Source organism: Lathamus discolor, chromosome 3 (genome assembly GCF_037157495.1).
Source record: "Lathamus discolor isolate bLatDis1 chromosome 3, bLatDis1.hap1, whole genome shotgun sequence".
Taxonomy (NCBI): domain Eukaryota; kingdom Metazoa; phylum Chordata; class Aves; order Psittaciformes; family Psittacidae; genus Lathamus; species Lathamus discolor.
In genome coordinates, this window is record NC_088886.1 from 146216749 (window position 1) to 146238689 (window position 21941).

Consider the following 21941-nt stretch of genomic DNA (forward strand, 5'->3'; position numbering starts at 1 on the left):
CTTCAGTCATTATTGCATGCATTAGATACCCAGAGTTATACGTATCTCTGGGTACAGCTGAGCCAACTGACTAAATTACTCTTTCAATATATCTCACTTTCAACCTGATCTAGAAGTCAAGGTACTATTCAGCATGTCAAGTACAAGAGGAGGGAATAAAAACCAAGCCTCATGTGATTTGCTACAGCATCAAGTGTAGTTATTTGCACAACCTGGCCGGGTTTAACAAAACTGCAAGTTTCCATTTCAAAAAGCTATTCTACCACCTGCATGGCAAGAAACAGAAAAGATAAAATGTACAGCTCGCCAGACACTCATTTACAACTATCACCTCTAAAACCAAACATTCTGCTCCTGTTAAAATGCAGGTTGGCTTCACTGAACTACCACTGCAAATCCTAGAGCTGCTTTTTGAACTGCACCTGCCTCTGCATCTGGTACACAGCTGGACCATCTGCACCCCCTAGCTGTCATAGGTAAGACACAGTACTTGTATCTAACTTACATTCATTTTCAACTTGAAATTTATTGAGGCAGTTTATATCAATGTATCCAGAAAATAATTCAGAAAGAACCCAAGTATACCATTTAAACATCTTCATGATTTATCCATTTACACACTCAGTACACAAACAACCCAGCCTCTGTACAGGTTCATCACATGCAAACCACCCAGCAAGACAAAAAACTGGAATTAAAAATAAAGTCACAACTCAGTGTACTGGTTCAACTGCATCTCCATTTACCAAATGGCACATTGAATAGTCTCTAAAATAAGATGTTTTTAACAATCTTGTTAAAAAATTCTTGGGCAAAATATTTCTAGACTTAAAAAACATCCAAGTTTTTTCAAAACACTCAGGATACTATACAACTTAGAAGAACCTTGAAATAGGTTTTACAAGGTTGTTAACCAAGGTATTTACATACCAAATAATGTAAAGCAAAAAACTGGTATTTCTAATGACAAAAAAGGTGATGCATTAAAGATTTATGAAATTAAAATTAAGGCTCTTTGTTATAGTTCTTTATGTAACTTTACATAATAGCCAACTTTGGAAATGTCAGTCTTGCACATTCTTGTCAATCTACTGCCTTGAAAGCAGTAGAGTATATTAAGTATTACTTTGAATAATTACATTGCTACTTCTATGTTTGAGCATGCTTTTGAAACACTGTCATTATGAAATATTTACAATGTGTAGCCTTCAAACTTGATGGAAAAGCCCAAGTATGAGTGTCTGCTTTGAGTACAAACAACATACTTGCAAAAGCCTTTTACTTCTCAAAATTAAAAGCAAATTCCTACAGTCTTAATAAGCAAACCAGCCCTGAAAAGGTTTCACGTGAGCCTGAACGTGGACAGTAAAAGTGATGTGACGTTACTCAGACAGTACTGGTTTTCACTTCACGCTGACCTATTCTTTGTATCAGACTCTTTATGCATGTAGAAAAATTAAATATCTTTAAAAAAGTTACTTCAAGCCCTACACATCCTTTCTGAGCTCTGCCCATAGGTATGGGAAAATCAATACTGTCTTCTTGGCTGGAATGATTGGTCCACAGTTTATTTCAGGAGGCGTGTTCGACTAAAAGCAACTTGCTGTTTTGCAACGTCCTCTCTCTTAAAAAGCACAGTGATGTAAAACATTGAAGACAGAACACACACAAGAAAAAAAAATAGAATGGAATGGTAACCTAGAGATCAGATCCATTAGCCATTTCCCCTACTATATCAAAATTTGTAGTCAGAATTGTCTTTATTGACTTTATTTTTCATTTTTGTACACAAAGGAAAACATGTTCATCTCCATCATGAACAAAAAACTTTAAAAGGCAGAACTAGAAGACATTTGTGTCCTTCACCAAAGCAAAGCTGTGCTAAAGGTTCCAAACATTTCCATTTTTAAAATAAATATTTTCTTTTTTTTTTCCATTGTCTACATTCCAGTCTTCAGAATGTCACTGGAAACTGCAGCCTATCATGAAATACACACTTTTAAACAGAGTCCCAGCTCACTGTGTTTGGTAGCTTGCCATACCATATCCAGCTTGGTTAGGTATTACAGGAGCACCTTGTCCTTGGGGAGGCTGAGCACCAAATCCACCCATCCAGGCAGCAGATGGAGATTGGCTTAAAAAGAAACAGGGCAGTTAAAAACAGGAAAGGGAAAAACATCATGTAAGCTAGTCAAGTTATCTACAAGGCAAGAGACCAAGAAAAAAAAAAACCAAATCTGTATCATACTTCCTATACTACTATTCACAGAATCATGGGATGATTTGTGTTGGAAGGGACCTTAAAGTTCACCCAGTTCCAACCCCCTGCTACAGGCAGGGACATCTTCCACTACAGCAGCTTGCTCCAAGCCCCTGTGTCCAACCTGGCCTTGAGCACTGCCAGGGATGGGGCAGCCACAGCTTCTCTGGGCACCCTGTGCCAGCGCCTCAGCACCCTCACAGGGAAGAGCTTCTGCCTAAGAGCTCATCTCAGTCTCCCCTCAGGCAGGTTAAAGCCATTCCCCTTGGCCTGTCCCTACAGGTCCTTGTCCCAAGCCCCTCTCCAGGTTTCCTGTAGCCCCTCTAGGCACTGGAACTGCTCTAAGGTCTCCCCTTCAGGAACCTTCTCTTCTCCACATTGAACACTCAATACCATTGAATGAATGAACGAACTACTCACACCAAAACACACCAATTTCTTATCTTTAATGAAAAATTCAGGTTAAGTGCTACAACACATGATTATTGAAAGTGTCATAAGCTTTTTAAGAAGAAATTCTGAATCTGAAGAAGTTAAAATGTCCATAGGCAGCTGCTGCTCTCCAGGGCTGTGAACCCTTCAGGCAATACCTCTGCTCCCTGTCTCAGACTCTCCAGTATTCACCACCTCAAGTCAGAGTCCAGAAGATGTTCAGGCATCAGACAAGACCACTACTTGAAACTACTGTAGGAGAAGGTCTCTGTGCCTTCAGTCTCAAAACACTTAAACCATGCGAGTGCAAGTCAGAGTGACTCACCCCTTAATCTGGTCCATGGAAATCATTAAACATCAGCTTTAAGCACCCATGAGTCCACCTAAGGCTTGAAACCTTCTTTAATCCTTGAACCAACTAAGTCTGAAACTCAGATCTAACATTCTTGGAATAGTCTAAAAGAATTAAATACAATTACTCACTCTACTCCAAAACCCTGTTGATTCCATGCTTGGCCATACATTCCATATGATGGTACTTGCCACCCGTTAGCCATATATTGCCCATACTGCTGTGGATTTCCATATACTTGGCTCCATTGCCCCCACTGGCTGTAATCCACCTAAGGAGAGAACAATTCACAGTACTTCAGGTTCTAGAGATGGATTATGCTCCTTTTGTGTTGTTGAAGGCAAAATTTTGGGCGCTATCAACCGCAGGACTAAAAGGAGCAAGAGATCAGCAAAATACGACATCACTGTGACTGAAACATATGTCTGTGTGGGTTTGAAATACCAAAAGAACATTTGGATAGACAGTCACCTCATCTGCAGTTAGTGAACTAGCAAGAATCAGAATTACCTCAAAGTTTCTCCCTATCTTGAATCATATCCAGAAGACAGTAACAGATATTCCATCAAAATCACTAGCCCAATTTGATGAACAACTGGAACATAACTGAGACAGAACATTGAATTTCGTAAGAACTCCAGCACAAAATTCAGCTATCACAACTGGGAAGATATGACAGGTATATACACAATTGCTTTTGTAATACAATGAAAAGGTAAAAGTGCAGTTACCTGTTGGAAGTTTTTAGTCATATCAGGGGATTCTTTACCCCAATAACATTTAACAACATGTCCTTCAATTGTGGTTCCATTAACTGAAACAATAGCGTGTGCTGCACTTTCATGGGTTGAAAATCTGAAGGATGTAAAAACAAACTCATGTTATGCTTCATAGTACTTTCACCTTGTTAAAAAGCAGTGACTCCATCCATATATCCAGGATATCCAGAGAAAAAGATCTGCTTTCACAGATATTCATCTTTCCAGGTAGGAACATTGGTGGCCACTTTTTTAGGTTTCAGATTTTTCAATGAACATATGGTGACAGCTTTAAATGTACCAGCAGAAGCTCAAGCAAGCAAAATTACATAAAGATGATACATTATTACACAAACAAAACAACAGATTTTGTTTTTCTCTCTCCATACCTGACAAATGAGTAACCTTTTTCTGGAAACACCCTTATTTCCATTATCTGTCCAAATGGGGAAAAAGTCTGTCTCATAAGTTGATCTACAACACACAACATTTTTGAGTTAGTAACCATCCTGGTGGCTAAGAAGCTTCAGTAATACCAACAGCAACAGAACAAATCCTACCTGTTAGCCCAGAGGCGATTCCTCCACAGTACACAGTACAATTTTTTGGACTTGACTGATTTACTACATCTTCAAATCTCAACTGTTTTGTATTATCTACAAAGAGAGAAGACTGGTTTTAAGCAGTAGGATATCAGTAACCAGAGCCTCAGACACTTACCTCATACACAAGGATGAATTACACATTTAAACACACATATTGAATATTTTATGACAGACCAGCAGTGCTATTACTCTAACATACAAAAAAACTATCCTTTAAGACCTGGAAGTCAAACTAGATACATAATTGACATGACTTAGGCAACATTATATTTCATTCCTTCACTGACCAGTGCCGGGCAAGATAGCAAATACAACAGAGCATGATATGAAGGTCTTACTTTCTTGTGTATTTTTGGGGGCTGGTGGTTTCCGCGTTGCCCAGTTAGTTCTGATCTGACGGCCTCCCAACCACTGGCCTCCCATGTGTACAATAGCATTTTCTGCATCCTAAAGAGATTAAAATAGAAATTGTAACACATCCAAACAAGTAGTACATACAAGTCCACTTCCAATAAAGACTTGGTTGGCAGTTAATTATGTTGACAACAGTAACAGTACTAAAAAGCATATGAAATTCTGAGCAACGACTGCAAGCAGCCGAAAATGAAATAACCTGAGGCCTATCAGAGAATGTCCTCAAGTAAGTTAGTAAAACCTTTCTCCCATCCCCATTTTCTACACACAGGTTAGAAGCCAACTACAGTCATACATATACTACCTTTACGCAACCTGCAACTGCATTAGATTATCTGAAGGCTGCCCCAAAAAGCGCAAAGGTCATACAGATGCCAGAAGCAATTACTGAAATAAAACAACTATCATTTTAACTATTGAAAAATAAACTTGTATTTTTAATAGTCATTGGCAAAACAACATACAAAAGTAGATGTAATGATCAAAAGAAAGGGAAGATTTTTAAAATTGTCAGAATCACTCAGTGAAAAGTTTCTCAGCTGTAGCTCAAGTAACATTTATACCCTGAAGTACACGTTTGCAAGAGACATTGTACAGCACTATCCAAATGTGGTTTTTCAGAGTCTTAATATGCACTCAACGTAACAGGCCCAAAATCCCAAGTTCTGGGAGGGCTGAATAGCAGTTACTAAGAAACTAACGCTGAGATACAAACAGATTGAGCACATTACTTTTATTTATTATCTGCACGCACACCCCCTGTCCCATCCTCTCTTCTGCCCTCTGGAGGTACGCAAGACATGTCTGAGCACAGACTGCTTTGTAAAGTCATTACATGAATAGACATAGAAGTTATGCCGTGTGGGCCCTGGACTCACTTTTATCTTAAGCATGAATTAGAAGACAATCTTTAAAGTTCGCATTGTAAACAGAAGCATTTAGTAAGCACGGGGTAACTTTGCTAACGCTTCCACATAGTGATTTTTTCTCCACTTGCTTTGAAAGAAGTGAGGCAGAGCAAATGGTACAGATGTTTGAAATGCTTTCCCAAGGGCACAAAGCTTAACAAAGAGAACACATGGACAAGATAACAGTGAGCAGCTAGCACTGTCCTGCCTCACACTGAAGGCTCCCAGCTATAGCATTCATCTTTAACTCAAATCACTCAGAACCTCAATCCTTCCAAGTATTAATTACATAGGGTGCTCATTTTTAAGACAATACATAAATAAAGAAGTTAAGAAATGACTGATAAAAGGAAGACTAAAACCACTAGACAATAAACAAAAACCTCACTCAAAACACCCTCACTCCCAAAACATGAGTAAATTACAAACTGACTAAGAAAGGCAACTACCTCTAATGAACCTTGCTGCCAGCCTTGAGGGTCACTGCAATGACACAAATGGAACGAGCCCATGCTGTAACTGTTCCAGTTCACTGCAGGAATTGAATTTTCTCATAAGTGTGGTGTGCATTAGGACTTCAGGCTAGAGACCTGCAATCTGGGAACACATCCCACTTCCCCAAACCTAGCGGGACAATAAAGTCTGATAAATAGGCCTTGAACTGCCAGCTCAGGATGGTGGTGCCACAACTGCCGAGGTGCGGCTGCAGAGTTTGAATGAACAGCAATCAGGACAAGTTTTACAGGTACTTTTTAGTATGGCATTTAGAATTTAGCCATTTAGGTTAGATGTAAGGAAGAACTTCTTTACTGTGAGGGTGATGAGGCACTAGAACAGGGTGCCCAGAGAAGCAGCAAATGCTCCCATCCCTGGCAGTGTTCAAGGCCAGGCTGGACAGAGCCTTGGGTGACATGGTCTAGTGTGAAGTGTCCCTGTCCATGGCAGGGTGCTGGAACTGGGTGAGCTTAAGGTCCTTTTGAACCCAAACCATTCTGGGATTCTATGATGAATTTTGCAGAATTAATACAAATTTTGATTTGCAGGATTTATGGCTCAGACTTAAAAGAATCCAGCAATTTACATTCCATATGACTGTTCCAATATTTGCCTTACGGTCACAGAAACCAAGCACAATCATACCATAAGGGAAGAGGGGTAACAAGGAAATAAGACAAGATTTCTCTTGTCTATTCCAGCTGCAACACAAAATAAACCAAGTCTAAGTGGAAAAATACACTAAATAAAGGCATTCGATCGTAATGTCTTCTGGTGTTTGCAAATCTGAAGACAAGAAATTCCAACTTTTCCTCTGATTCATCTCCAGATAACTGTGACAGAAGTCATCTTAACACATAAGACTTCTGACCACACAAAGAGGCTTATATGCCCCAAATCCTTAACTGTGTGTGGTTTCCCTAAGCAAAGTATTTAAGGAAAATAGTTTACAGTTTCCACATATTGCCCTTATGTACTTCTGAATACGCACAGCTCAATTCTCCTATCAAGTTTCACAAATTTCTCATGCTGTTTGACATTTAACTTCAAATTACTAAGGATTATTTGTTGAGTCAATAGATAGATTTGTTGTTAATAGATAATAGCACTATTTTTATCACTACAATGATTAAGCTCTACAAATAACACCTTTAACATCTGTATCAGTAAGGGGGACTAGTCCCTTGTTAAAAGCATTTCTTCCTAAGCATACATAACATCATCCATCATGCAAGTTAATCCATCATGTAAGACCATCCAACACAAAACCAAGAACAACCTTCAGTTTTACAATATGCAGAAGCAAGTGCTTTAGTAGTACAGAATTAGCTCTTAGCTGAGAATCACTTAATACAAAGACCTATTTTAAGAGTCAAAAATAAGAACTAAAGTGAAGGACCAACCAACAGCTTTATGAAGATGCAGAGCTCAAGGAAGTAAACCTGGCTGTACTTCACAGTATGACAGACTTGGTTGCATTAGGTCCTCAGAAAGACTGAGCTTTGGCACAAACCTAAACCTGGCAAATTACAGACTGCTTTGGGTTGGAAGGGACCCTAAAGCTGACCCAGTTTCAACCCCCTGCCACAGGCAGGGACACCTTCCACTAGAGCAGGTTGTTCCAAACACTGTCTAACCCGGCCTTGAGCACTGCCAGGGAAGGAGCAGCCACAGCTTCTCTGAGCAACCTGTGCCAGCGCCTCAGCACCCTCACAGTGACCAAATCCTGCCATGTAGCACGGCACTGCGCTGCTGACAGCTCCAAGACATCCTTTTGTAGGGGAGCTCCTAGCTTAACACAGGCACCTGGCATGGTGCCTCAGCTAAGAGACCCAAAGCACTGCTGATCAGACCAGGCACCCAGCTCGCTGTAAGAGAGGCGGTTCCACAGGCTGAGCTGAACTACCCTAACTCACCCAAACAAGCTTGCTACATCAAGGAATCTTCTTTCACAGTGTTCTCACAGCATTGCTGTCATCCAAATTGTTTCAATCCTTAACCACAGATAACGAAAGCTTTTGACTAAAGTACATTTGTCCCGTACGTGCAAATTTATTTCCCTTGGGAAAGCCTGATACACAGTGAACGTATAAACAAAAAGTCAAAGCTACGAGTGGAAAACAGGCAATGATTTTCAGCGGACACTGTGCTTACTCACCAGTTTGTTATAAAAAGATACAAAACCATAGCCTTTTGACTTTCCAGTTGCCATATCTTTAACTACCCGTGCATCCCTGTGAAGAGAAGCACAGCTATATGAGGGCGATATTAATAACCTGCAAAATAAAAACTAAAAGGAACCACACACACTGTATCGTGAGCATAATTTTGTCTTAGCAATTCAGTTAGCCCTACAACTACAAGTCATTCCTGAACTCTCCCTATTGCTTCTTTACCTGTTAGAAAAAAGCAGTAGGACAAAAAAAAATAACATGTAATAAACATGCAACCTAACCACATAACCTATGCTGGCTAGGACTAGAAAGCTCAAAGTGGGCAGTATAAAGAGAGACAACGTTTCCTTTTCTAGTATTCTATTGGCTAGGGTCCTCTAAGGTTTACTGTTCTAGAAATTACTGTAACAATTCTAGCTAAGTTACCATGCATTCTCTAAATAGTTAAAGGTCTTCTGCCTACTGATACCAAATATATGAAATATTAAAAAAATGGAAAAAGAGGAAAAAATAGGAATTAAAAGGCATACATGGCCTGTTAACAGATTTCTTTATTTTTCTTGGTCAATTCTCTAGCATCATTTTGGAGTTTGGGGAGCTGTAAATTTTGAAAAATTGACATTTTCAGATATTTAAAGAAAAGGAGAATAAAACTAACAACAATGCTAAGCACACCAGTACGAAAACAACAAATTTACACAGAAATTTTAGTGAGTAAGTTAAAATGATTGGAAATATAGAACTGCACTGAATATAGAATGTTAAAATGTAAATACTAAAATATGTATATATAAATAATGTATAATAAGAATAAATAGAAATGAGAAAAAATCTACAACTGAGTTCCAGTGTGCACAGTTCCTTGCAGTTAGCCTTCAAGATCCTGTCCATTCTTATGAGCAATTCTGCAAAATAACCAGAATGCTATTACTTTTAATTGTGACTTGGACTTTAGAAAAACTGCAGGTCTCAGGTATAAATATAGATTGAGAAAACAGAAACCTGAATTATTCTCTTTAAAACCCCATTTTTAAAACAGTACTTACTTACCACATTAAGAGACAAAAAGCAAAGTAAACAAAATAGCAAGAGGTAAGAAATAAGATTTATGATTTCATTTCAAAATGTACAGAACAAGAGAAAACTCAGCATTTTGCTCTTAGAACTATATCCCTGCAAACCTCCATGTGCAACTTCATGTACTCTTAAGGACACACATACTTTAGCACTCACAAGGATGCTTGTCATGTTTAATGTGTTCCATTAAAACACCAGGTGATTTAGGATCACCTCAATTATCTATGAGAAGTTTAAAGTAACCTTCTCTTAACCGGCAGAAATGTGCACATATTGTAAATCCACCATTTTTTCATTTAAATATTGTAATCTTAATTCATCCCCTCTTATCATCCCCCAAAAGCAGATTTCATTTTCATCATTAGCTTTAACACGTTAATCACAAGTTATTCAAGTAGCTGCTTCATTAAGTTATATTCCAATTACCCAGTTTACTGCCTATGAAATGCAGTATGAATGCATACACAATACACCAAAGATGCAACATATACCAGTTATCATGTCACTACCCTGTACACACTCTAAACAACCAAAAGTCACACTTAGGAACAATAATTAAGAATTAATAAGAAGCTGAAGGACATTAGCATATAAATTTGGTTAAAAGCACACTGCTTTCAGCAAAACCAGAGCACAATTACATTACTGTATTTGCAATCATGATAGATACCAAGATGAAACAATAACCCCTTCTTTACTGCCCACCCAACATAAGAAAATCAACATCAGAAAATCATCTAGAAACAAGAACTAACATTTCAACTCAAACACATTTTCACTGTCATTTTCTAACTGATATTGGAAATGTTTATGATGATACTTACGATATTTTACCAAAGGGAGCAAATGCTGACTTGATGTCTTCTGTTGTTATTTCTGGACTTAAATCCCCAACGAACACATGGAAGTGATCTGAAAATAAATAATTTACTTATCAAATATTTAACTGCTATCTACAATGTCAACTCCTGAGAAAGTGATGCTCTGCACACAGCACTGGGAACCACGATTCCATTGGATGAGCAGCAGCAATTTAATCTGTCCACTCCAGTTTCCCCAGTTGTAAAGCAGAAACAGAAGAATTAGTTTGCAAACTTCTATTAAACACAAGATGGGAAGGAGAAAAGTTATGTTTAAATGTATTTATGACAAATTATTACCACGATGCGAAGGATTTGTGTAGAAGTGATACTGTGGCATTACTTTACTTACTGGATGTATCCTTTTTCTGGCTACTTGGTGTTGTTGCCCAGTTTACTTTGACCTCCTGAAAATAAGCATAAGATTTAGTATGAATTCAAAAAATCCTTACATTTTATAAGTTCATTCAAGGGTGGGTTACAACCTCTACAAGTCATGACTCAGTATAAAACACTGTCACAGTTAGAACATCACAAACAGTATGTTTCCTAAGCAGGACTGACTTTTGCAAAACAGTATTTTATTAATCTAAAATATTAAACTTGAGAAACACTGTTAAGAAAATTAACATCCCCCAGTTTTATTAACAGTTTTTACACAAACCTTAAATCTAAGATTTAAGAGTCCTTAAATCTAAGATTCCAATGTAAGCAACTTACCTTCCCCAAAATTTTTCTCCCATTCATAGCAGCTAATGCAGCAGCTGCATCTCTGTGTTCATAAAATTCCACAAAGCAATAAGGGTCATTGCTTGTATGCTGCAAAACAGAAAATCCAACAGAAGAGTTGACCCTTCTGCTATCGGGTTGCTGAGAAGAAAATCCAGGAAAATATATTACTTATAGTTAGAAACTTTAAAAATGATTTGCATTAGATTTATGAAATAGCCTTTGACATTACACTTAAATGCAAGAATTATTAAGATGGACTTTTATGAAAGGTCTAGTAATGTCTGAAGTATAGTGTACTTTCTGTGAGGGCTCAGTACTTCAGGTTTATTACACTGAGAATAATTCAACGAACCAGTAACGTGATCTGCAGACTGGATGAAAGGGAAGGTGGGAAAGGGAAGAATGAAGAGAAGAACAAATATGGTCTTCTGACTCATACGTACACTCAAAGCTTAAAAGGTTTGTTCCCCAGATACATTATTGCCAATTTTCCTCTCTCCTCCTACTTAAGATGTCTTTCCTTGTATTTGCCTAAAAATCACAGCCAGAATGCAACCTAGAAGTTGCATCTTCTCAGTCTCACATGAAAAATGTTATACCCAGCAACAGGGAAACATCCATTTAAAAGAAATCAAAACAGTCTGACTGAGGGAAAAAAAGATATCAATTGATAGTTACTCTTAAATCTGGGGTATAACATGGTTTTGTAAGATGGCCTAATAAAACACCTTTAAACATAGTAATTGACAAACAAAACTCACTGAAGCATTAAATGTACCAAACTATTAAGAGCAAAGAACATAAAATTGATCAAGTCGAAATGATTATTAGAATGCCATTGGATTTAATCTGCCTAAAGGATGTAATGAGTACAAAATCTATAGCCTTACACCAAAATATCTACACTAACAACTCTTAGCACTTATCTACACTAAGTGCTCTGCATGTGCCCAGACCAGGAGATGACAAACACTAATATGGAATTAAATCAATTATTTCTTGCACGGACAGCAAAGGGTCTAGCACATGAAGAAACTGCTTTGGCACCAGTATTCTTGCATGTCAACACCCCCCAGTGTTAGGTAGAGGGCTCTAACTCAAGTTGGGAGCAGGCCTTTGCCAGTTTTATTATTTAACTTCTGGAAATTCACACATGCTTATATGGACAAACTCTAATTCTGCCCTGTTAAACTGGACTGTACATCTTCAATAGTTCTGTCTACACCTGAACAAGGAAGTTAAGATCTCACAGCTGAACTGATCACAAGGCCTTTTCATACTCAAAATGATCAAGCAGTCTGAAGACATCCTTCTAATCACTCAGTACAAGGAGTCTCTAAGTGATGCAAAATGAGCAAAGAAAATACACCTCAGACCATAAAAAAGACTAAGTCACAACAGCCATGAAATGCTCTAAGAGCACATTCACCCCAGATGCCTCAAAATACTGAGCCTTAATTCGCTCGTCTTCCCATACTACCTTCCTGCTACAATGAAAACAAGAGAAGGACTTAGCAGGTAAGTGCAGCCTGTGCTTCAGCTAAAGCACAATTTACTTTTAGACTGTGGAGAGGTCTTCTCTACCAGTAAGAACTTGTCTGAACATGAAAAGATACTCTTTCGCAGATACCCAGACCCTGAAGAGTTTGAGATACCTGTACACGCTACTCATGCCACCCCGAGTATTACATACCCCCAAAATAACCACTTCAAATCTCTAACACTTGACATGTTCATGTCATATACTGTACAAATTTAAGAGTGTTCAAACAGTTGATACATCTGGCTGAAGAGGGGAAGGAAACAGAAAATCACAGACGTTTTTAAAGCACTCAGGTATAAACTTGACTGACGGTGGCAGTAACAAGACAGGTAAGAACCACTTAAACGCAACTCAGTGCCTATGAGAAAGGGACAACACTGATTAGGAGGATGGACAGCATGGATAGGTACTTTAACAGAAGTACTGTAGCTGCAGGCCAGTTCCAGTCTAGACCTCAACTCGCACTTGCTGACTGCTCAGTGAGAGGGGATTAGGTTAGCTCATTGTGTTCACCTCCAGATGACTGAATATAGCTGTGAGTAGCTTTCTGTTTAGCTCCTCAGTTCAGAAAGATGCCTCACTTGTTATTTGTATGGTTATGTAAAATCCTAAAACCATAGAAGAGTCTAAATCAAGTAAAAAGAGTGTTGGAACTTCGCATCTTGTTCCCAAGAAATCACACTAATGCCAACATCTCTCGACGAAGGCTGGAGCTGCAGTACCTTATTTCTAATGAGCCTATGACAATCAAAGCTGTTTCTTCAGAGAAAAAAAACAATTGTGCTCTGTTACCCTTCTGTTTAGTCACCTTTCTCCAATAAACCTGTAGAGTATGTGGCTCTTATCTCCACTAGAAGGTTTTAATTAATGGGGAATGATTAGTGAAGACAAAGAAGAGAGTGATTAAACAAGCATCAGATGGATAAGAAGCCACTAAAACCACCACCAAAAAAGCAGTGTGTCACACTGAGAGGAAAAGAAGACCAGAGAGGAGTTACTAGGAGTGTTCCTAAAGAAGTCTGCTTTCCAGACTTGCCTTTTAACACCTTCATTAACGATCTTGGCCAAAAAAAGTAATGTGACTGTACTCAGGAAATCGGTAATCACAGGTTAGTAACAAGCATAAGTAGCAGTAGAAGTAGGAAGAGCATAGAGAAAACCAGAGCTGACAAACCAAAGACTGAACCCAGCAAAAGTTCCGATTAGTCCCTGCCATAAGTTTATCACCTATAAATGCACAAGGAAGGAAAAATATTAGGGATAAAGGAACTGCTTACGATGTGTCAACAAGATCGTGGAAACTGAACCAATTCTAAAGGTATCGGAGCATTTGCAATGGTGAGAAGAAAGTATAAATACTTACCACTATTTTGTACAAAAGACCTTGTCTGGGATACTATGGGAATTCTGTCACTTTGTTTCAAGAAAAAATTCATTTAAGAACAGAGCGATGCAGACAAGAGCTGTTTGCACTGGCACAGAAGTGACTCAGGAAGAGCACAGCTTGTTTTGAAGGATTTTGGACTTTTCATCCACAGTGAAGCAGCATTTAGTCAAGAGGCTCATATTCAAACAAAGTAAAAAAGTGTACAAAATAGCCATGAGTAACACCTGAAACAATGAGGTTTCTGATCATCACAATGGGATTCTGAAAAGAAGGGGTAACAACCTTCTAAAGAAAGTGGAATCTCATCATCAGCTGGTGAAGGGTATGTCAGGGCTACAGGCAAAAGTACAGGACTCCGCACAACAACAGGTCTCTTCTGCAAAAAGTTATCCCCAAAGCCAAGCACAATCAGCCTAAAAACCCACTATCAGGAATGGCAAAAGAAGCCCCCAACTCCATTTATGTTGCATAACTTATCAACATTTACATTATATTTGCTACCCCCCCCGGAAGTGGCCTTACCTCTGTTATCATTTTACAGCTTTTGCATGGTCCAATCTGGCTGAATAACTGAAGTATAAGAACTTCAGTCACATCTCTGGAGAGGTTTCCTACATAGCTATACAAGGAAACAAATAAAACGGGATTTTAAACCACATGTTTTCATCTTTTTCACATGTCATTATGATTTTAAACTCTTACAATGACTATGAGACATCTCCCTTTAAATATCCCACGTATCTTAAAGATACTATTTACAAATTATGTCATGATATAGTTTTAATGCAGCATTCCTGTGGTTTCTGAAGTTGGCCACACCACTGGGAACATGAAGCTTGATTCAGACATAATAGTGGACACGGATATCTAGTGCCAATAGGGAAATATTAGAAGCATGAAGAACATTGCTCAAGAACAAGCAAACGACTAGGAAAAGACATTTTATGTTTCACTTCCCACAGAGCATCTAATCCAGACTACTTCTGAATTTGGGTACAAACCCGCATCGAACTCCTATTACTCCTGTAATAGCTATCAGACAGAACTGTGCTGCCTTCCAACTCCATCTTTCTGTTTTCCTGAGCATTTGGGAAAGCAGCCCACTTGCCAACAGACAATTCATGCAACACTGTGCCATAGGAAGACTGTGCAGAGTCTATCTCCACAGCCACCACTCTGTAAAACACCCCAAAGTTTTGGCAGTGTCATCTTAACATCACCCATACTTTCTAAGGTTTTATAAATAAATCAGGAACAATTCAAGTTTTAAAATACCTGTCTAGCTTACACAGAGCCCTATATTTATCCAGACAGCAAGAAACCCAATAGCAGAGTTTGAAAACTACTTCTAGATACTCTGCTATGTTTTACACCAGCAAGAAGTAAAACCAGGTCATAGGGATGGCTGAGAAGAGTCATGAATGCAAAACTGAACTACTTTTAAGTGAGTAATTTGTAATCAAACTGTAAGCAAAGTGATCAGTTAAGAGAAGGGCTTGTCAAAGCACCAGAACTCAGAGTCACAGCACAGGGACATTCATTATCTTTACAAGTAAACCTGTCAAGACACCAAGGATTCAAATGCAATCAGTAACATGAGCAGAACTTTAGTGATTCAGCTGTTGAAACAATATACATTTTATTCATTTTACTCTGAATGTCACAATACAATAAACTAAAGTCAGTCTGAGCTGTTAACACACTTCAGAGAGTATAAATGTAAACCAGCATTTCTTAGCCTATGCATAAGCCAATTTCTTCTGGGTACAGACATACAAGTGCATGCTCTTCCCTAATGGGTATCCCTTTCCCATTTCTGAAAAGCCATTTCTAGGTTTGACAACTGGACTTTGATCTAGCTTTGGCAAAATCCAAATGGACCCTACGTGAACACTACAGAATGATATCAACAGGGTTTTCTCTATGTTGTAATTCTTTCAACAGCTATGAAACAGTTCTGCACTTCCTCAGTCAGAACTTAAAGGCTACACAAGATCCAGAGTGATTTTCTCATATATCACATCATCCAAGTATTAGAAACTGCCATTAAAAACTTACATGTACTCATTACTTTCTTACTAAATACATTTGAATTAATAGGAATCATTAACAAAAGCTGCATTTTCAGCCTGCATTGTTACGAAGCATTTCAGTAAAAAAATTAAAACCTACAGAATTCTGCTAAGACCCATTACAGAACAAATTGCCCATCTCACTGACTTTTCAATTCTCTATTCTGAAATCTTAGCAGTTAAATATTTATCTACACCTTTGTTCCAAAACCTTAACTCATTTTTTGTTAATCATTCACCAAGATCAAATCGTAAATCACTATTAGTTTTAAATGGAAACATTAACCTCTGAAGATGCTACTAAAATCAGAGGGAAAATACAACTACCAGTGGGAATTCTCACATAAAATGCCAGGACTGCTGTCAACTTATTACTAGCACTATTTTAATTTGTATGATGTAGAATAGTATTAGTTAACACCACACCTTAACATACTGATATAAACACATGTACAGTAGCACTGACATGAAATTAAGTACAGTGAAGTCCTACTAACATTATTTCTAATGCAAACTCAGATACTGAATACAGTTAAACACCACAGAAACCCAGAATCTCAGCCTCTTCTGCATAATATTACTATGTACTTTGGAAATGCAAAACCTCTGAAAAGCAAGCTGAAAAAATCCTCTTGGTCTGACAACAAAAAAGGAAAAGCCATTCCTTAGAAATCTATTCAACTAACTAAATGCCACTACCTGCTAGAAGAAATCATAGGTGGATTTCCAATACCACTACGTTTTCATTAAGACAGCTGTGAGAACACTGCATCATAAATGCTGGCTATAAACCAAGTCACCTCTTCATAAAAATCAGCAATGTAATTCTGCATCACCTTATTACCAGATTCAAACGGGATGGAACGTCCTACTGGTCCAGTAATGCTCTAAATACATATGATAAATATGGCCTTGGTGTTTAGTATTACCACAGTCAGAAGGCATTAATACCTTTCACAAGTTGCTAACACTCTGAAACTTGAGTAACATATAATAAAAGGTTCCTGTAACAAGGACAACATCCACAGAGCCCCAAATCCCTTGAACTGCATTTAAACTATGGGAATACAAACCTTGACAAATTGGGAACGATACACTGAAAGGTAAGGTTTGATGACTACTTTCACATCTTGAAGTAGGTTGTAGTAATGTCACCTCCTTGAGTACAGTTAAAGATGACTTAAAAACATACAAACGTCTTCAGTGCATGTCTGAATACTACATAAATAAGAAATAGATTCAACACACTAGGAACAGAAAGCTTGCCATTCTGGAAACACAAAACTCCCCTCAGCTGATGCTAATCACCAACCACTCATGGCCAGCCTATTGATGCACCCAGTTCTCCCCTTTCTAGCTCAATTTAGACATGACATATAACATAGTATTTACTATTCTACTTCACTAAATCAAAGTAAACAGAAGCACACCTGAAGAAAACACATGGCTTTTAACATGCTCCTGTGCAGTAACTTAATCTTTTCCTTAACATTCTAGAGGATGTATTACTCAAACTTCTAAAACTGGTAAAATCCAACAGAGAAGAAGCACTTACTATACTTTTCTAGGCTGTTGTCTTGCTAATGGGACAGGGCAACAAAAGTTGTGGCTTTCTGCATACAGGCAATACGGTTTGTTTCCCTCTGCAAGTCTCAAGCACTTAAATACCAATTAATAAGCAAATACAAAATAAAACCCAAACCATGTATGTGTCTGTCTCTATATATATAGATCTCCTGATATTACACAATTGAATGCTGCTAACAACACAAAGAATAACAAACTGTATTTGAAATTCAGAGATCTTGTAGAATTATCTGAAAAATAAATGAAGCACTTATCAGCAAGTAATGAGTTTTCAAATTAAATTCTGGCTTGAACAGAAAAATCCTCTTTGTGAAGGTAAACAGGGTTTTATTGTATCTTAGGTAGGGAAGAAAGGGACATTTTCAGCCACTAGCTTAGGTGCACAAAACTTCCCCTACATACTATTTTGTGGAAAGATAGTAAATATGTTTTCATACTCACACAGACAACATGAAAGAAGAAACAGATTCCGTATTTAAATGAAGAAAGTACGATAAGCAATGCAGTCACTGATGTGGTGAAAAGCCCATAGAAATAGCATCTCTGCCTAGTGCTACTGAGCCTCTAGAAACAAAATGATACCAGGAAAAATCCACTCTGTAGACTCTACTAGCAGACTATGCTCCTCTACAACAGAACAGAGTTGAAAGGAAGACCAAGAGAAGGGAATCCTGCTCCTGGTTCACAACTGAAGTCTTACTTCTGCACCCTCTCCACATCCCGCAACACTTCAAATATACCACTAATGATACAACAACTTGGACATACTCTGGGACTGCTCATGAAGTTTTCCTAAAACCATTAGTAAGAAGAACACACAGATTTGGAACTTTTATTCCAGTTATCAGCAAGAGCTGGTAACATCAGCAACACACAAGGCTTCAGGTGGTTTGGTTTCCACCTTAAAAGTAGAACAGGACTTTGATACAGCTTGTGATGGAACAGTACTCACAGAAAACAGAGTTTAAGTGTCCTATATATAAAAAAAAAACCCCTCTGAAAAATCAAAAGCCCACAGTTCATTTTAGGACCAGCTGAAAAACTACATGTTGTGAATGTTCTATATCCCATTCAAATCAAGGGCTGTGACAAATCCTACTAAAAGGCCTCCCTCCCCCTTTCTCAAGTTATCTTCAAGTTGTTCAGAGCAGTAAGGAAAACTTTTGGGCAGAAGATGCTGAATGTTATTCTTCATATTTCTACACAGGGCTGCTAGTTATGAAATGTGGGCAATAAACATGCAAATTATGCCCGTTTTCTATATTAAGCTTCAGAAAATATTTTGAATTCTTAGAGGTTCATGACTGACCCATCATGATGGAACTCAACATAACAGTCCTGCAAATACCACAAATGGAAACAATTAATATTCCTGAGGTATTGAAGATGGGTATAAATGTTCAGTGAGCAGTTGTTAGGTGAGGTCTTTTTTCTTTTAGAATCACAGAATAGTTAGGGTTGGAAAGGACCTTAAGATCATCCAGTTCCAATCCCCCTGCCATGGACAGGGACACCCTTACGATTAAAAACTTGCCTGCAAGTGTTCAAAAAGAAGCTTCCTTTATAACCTACAAGTTTACTTTTTCTTTCCTGAGAGAATAAAGGAAACATTGAAGACATTCATAAAGTATCACTTAAAACTATCAACCAAGCGCTTATGCATATGGTCAAACAGCTACTGAAAGACACTTTGCTCTTTACTTAATTCCCACCTCATGAAAACACAAAACCAAGGAGTTCAACTTACAATATTATTTGCTGGTCATGGGGGCTAGTGAGTTGTATTCATATGAGAGATTGCAACTCCTCTACCTGAAAAGTATTACCCGGGATAATAATGTTTAAAACACAACTTGCAGTTCTGCATTTAAAGGTATTCCACATAAAAGCAGGGACAAGAGGAAGATGTAAGAAACGCTATAGAGGAATCTTTGTGTTCTATGAATAAAAGCCCTCAAATAATGACAGGAAAGGAACCCTACATGAGTGCAGTTACTACAAAACTCCTAGGAAACAAATGTATGGCGGTTTATTAGTTTGACAAATTAAACAGTCTCACACTGTGCAATAAAACGTCTTGGGCAGATGGGGAGATATTAGTTCCTGCATCTTAGTACAGATGGGATTCTTCCCTTATCAGTGACTAAGTGGGCTAAGTCAGGTCATCTAACCCACTCCCAATGTAGCACCAAAACTTGCTAGCAGTGAAAGAGCATTCTAATACTTAGTCTAAATAGAGAAGAACATTTAAAACTTAGTCTAGATATAGCACTTATTTAAAAAACATGGGGGAAAGACTGTCAGGAAGAGAACACGAAAACAGCAAAAAAAAAAACAGTATAACTTTGTCCTTTTATCTCTTCTCATTCTAAAGCAATACTCTGAAAGCTACATCCACTATCAAGGCCAAGCATTTGGGTAGTTAATGCAAAAAAGCATTTAAGATATGCTTATTTAAACTATGAATCTCTGGCAGCAAGGGCTAATTAAGTACTTATACTACACTGTAAACAAGTTAAAGTAACTTCTGCAGACACGGGAAGGAGAAAACACACAAACTGCCTTGAAAAGTCTTAAATGCCAAGTCATCATTTTGGAAGTGGGAACAAACTGCAGAGGTATTTCACTCTGCTTCGGTAGTTCCTTTAAAGTGGCTTTCAATCCAAACTGTCTTTGGAAGCCTTCCTGTAGGCTACTGTCCCCAAAACTAAACAGACAAAGGTTTCATCTGCACTGCCCTGAACTGTGTTTCTCTTATGGGCAGCCTGAACATTGTACTGTTGGGGCTGCCTGACATGAACAGCCTGAACTAACACAGTGCGGTTCATACAGCACAAAACATCCTCTGGCAACTGGAAACTGAGGCTCTATGAACTCCTTAAAATGGTCAACAACAGAATTAAGTGCTCTCAAGCGCCTGACCACACATAAAAGCCCCCCGCTATAAGTCAACAGGACAAAGAAAACTGAGCAAAGCCATACCTGCAGAGTTGAAAAGAACTCAACAGCAACCAGAAAAACCCCTCAAATGTATGGTTTTAAACAGAAAACAGATGACAGCCACCAACTGACCAAACCCTGCCTAGGGAGACACGGCCAACATACAGTTATCCCTGCTGCCAGGACCCAAAAGGCTGCTACAGAACCACACCATAAAACACCGGACGGAAAAGCAGTTTTCCCTATCTGCCCGCCATGGAGAGTCTCGTTTCACGGCGCTCCCCATCCCACCCACCGCACGGAGAACACAAAGAACTTTCCTATCGCCGGGACCGCGGTGAACGGAGGACCCGAGGACAGGCGGCCGGCCCCGTGAGCAGCTTATACCCGCAGCCAGGCAGGGTCCCCCCGCACCGGGCACGGAACCGGTTAAACCCGGAGTCCCCTCGGCCTCCACCGCGGCGGCGGCACCTCCGGTCCCCGCCGTTTTCGCCCTGACTCGGTGCAACGCAAACCCGCGCCCCGTCCTCCCCGCTCTCCCGGCCTGCGCTCCCCGGCCCCGCTCCGGACCCCGCTCCCCTCCGCCTCGGGCCCCCCGCGCCGCCGGGCCCCGCTCCTCTCCACACACCCGCCCGGCCCGCGCCTCCCCGCCCCCACCGCGGCCCTGCCACGCACGCCTCCGGGAGCGCATCCCCCTGCCCGCCTCGCCTCGCCCCGCCGCCGGCCCGGCCCCCTCCGCACCAGGCCCGCGGGGGCTCCCTCCCCACTCCCCCCGGCCCCCGCGGCTCGCCCGCGGCGCCCTCCCCACTCACAGGGTCCTGGGCTGCCCGTCGTCTTCCATAATGGTGGGCGAGCGCCGCTCTCAGCCGCAGCCGGGGGCAGCGCCCGAGAGGGGGGCTCCGCCGCGCAGGGAGGCGAAGGGAAGGTAAGGGTGAGGGCCCCGGCTCCCCCCGCTCCGTCTCGACCCTTCGCCAGGTCCCGACACGGCAGCCCCGAACCTGAGAGGGAAGAAACACCACAAAATGGCCGCCGCCACCAGACACTCAGGAAGCCGCGCTGTGCGCAGCCGCGCCCCGCCGGCCCCGCTCCCTCTCGGGACGGATTCTCCTTCCCGGTCGCCACCGCCGCGCCGCGGAGAGCGCTGGGAGCCGTAGGCGCTGGCGGGGATAAAGCGGCGGGACGGCCCGCGGGGCCCGCCCGCCCTCTGGGGGCTGTAGTCCTGCGGCCCAGCACCGCCGCGCAGGCACAGGGGCGGGCAGCCGGGAGAGAACTACCGCTCCCGGCAGGCCTGGCGGCAGCGGGCCGGAAGGCGGGCCGCGCGGTGCGGCGCGGCGCGGCGCGGCGG

General features: G+C 40.2%; 1 protein-coding gene across 5 annotated transcripts; it reads right to left on the reverse strand.

The window, feature by feature from the left end:
• Positions 1–506: 506 nt before the first annotated feature.
• On the reverse strand, positions 507–21715 carry TIAL1 (TIA1 cytotoxic granule associated RNA binding protein like 1). 5 transcript variants are annotated; one of them, XM_065672382.1, is made up of 12 exons: positions 21409–21706; positions 14520–14616; positions 11056–11205; positions 10688–10742; positions 10300–10387; positions 8383–8458; positions 4746–4854; positions 4363–4458; positions 4192–4276; positions 3776–3899; positions 3176–3315; positions 507–2134 (listed from the first exon to the last, which is right to left on the reverse strand). In XM_065672382.1, exons 1-12 carry the CDS (start codon positions 21435–21437, stop codon positions 2017–2019), a joined length of 1167 nt encoding a protein of 388 aa, XP_065528454.1. In that variant the 5' UTR covers positions 21438–21706; the 3' UTR covers positions 507–2016. The 5 variants fall into 5 exon arrangements, with proteins under 5 accessions (XP_065528454.1, XP_065528455.1, XP_065528457.1 ...); XM_065672383.1 differs by having other exon boundaries at positions 11056–11154; positions 21409–21702; XM_065672384.1 differs by lacking the exon at positions 507–2134 and adding an exon at positions 3555–3650 and having other exon boundaries at positions 3229–3315; positions 21409–21715.
• Between the last annotated feature and the right edge of the window lie 226 nt (positions 21716–21941).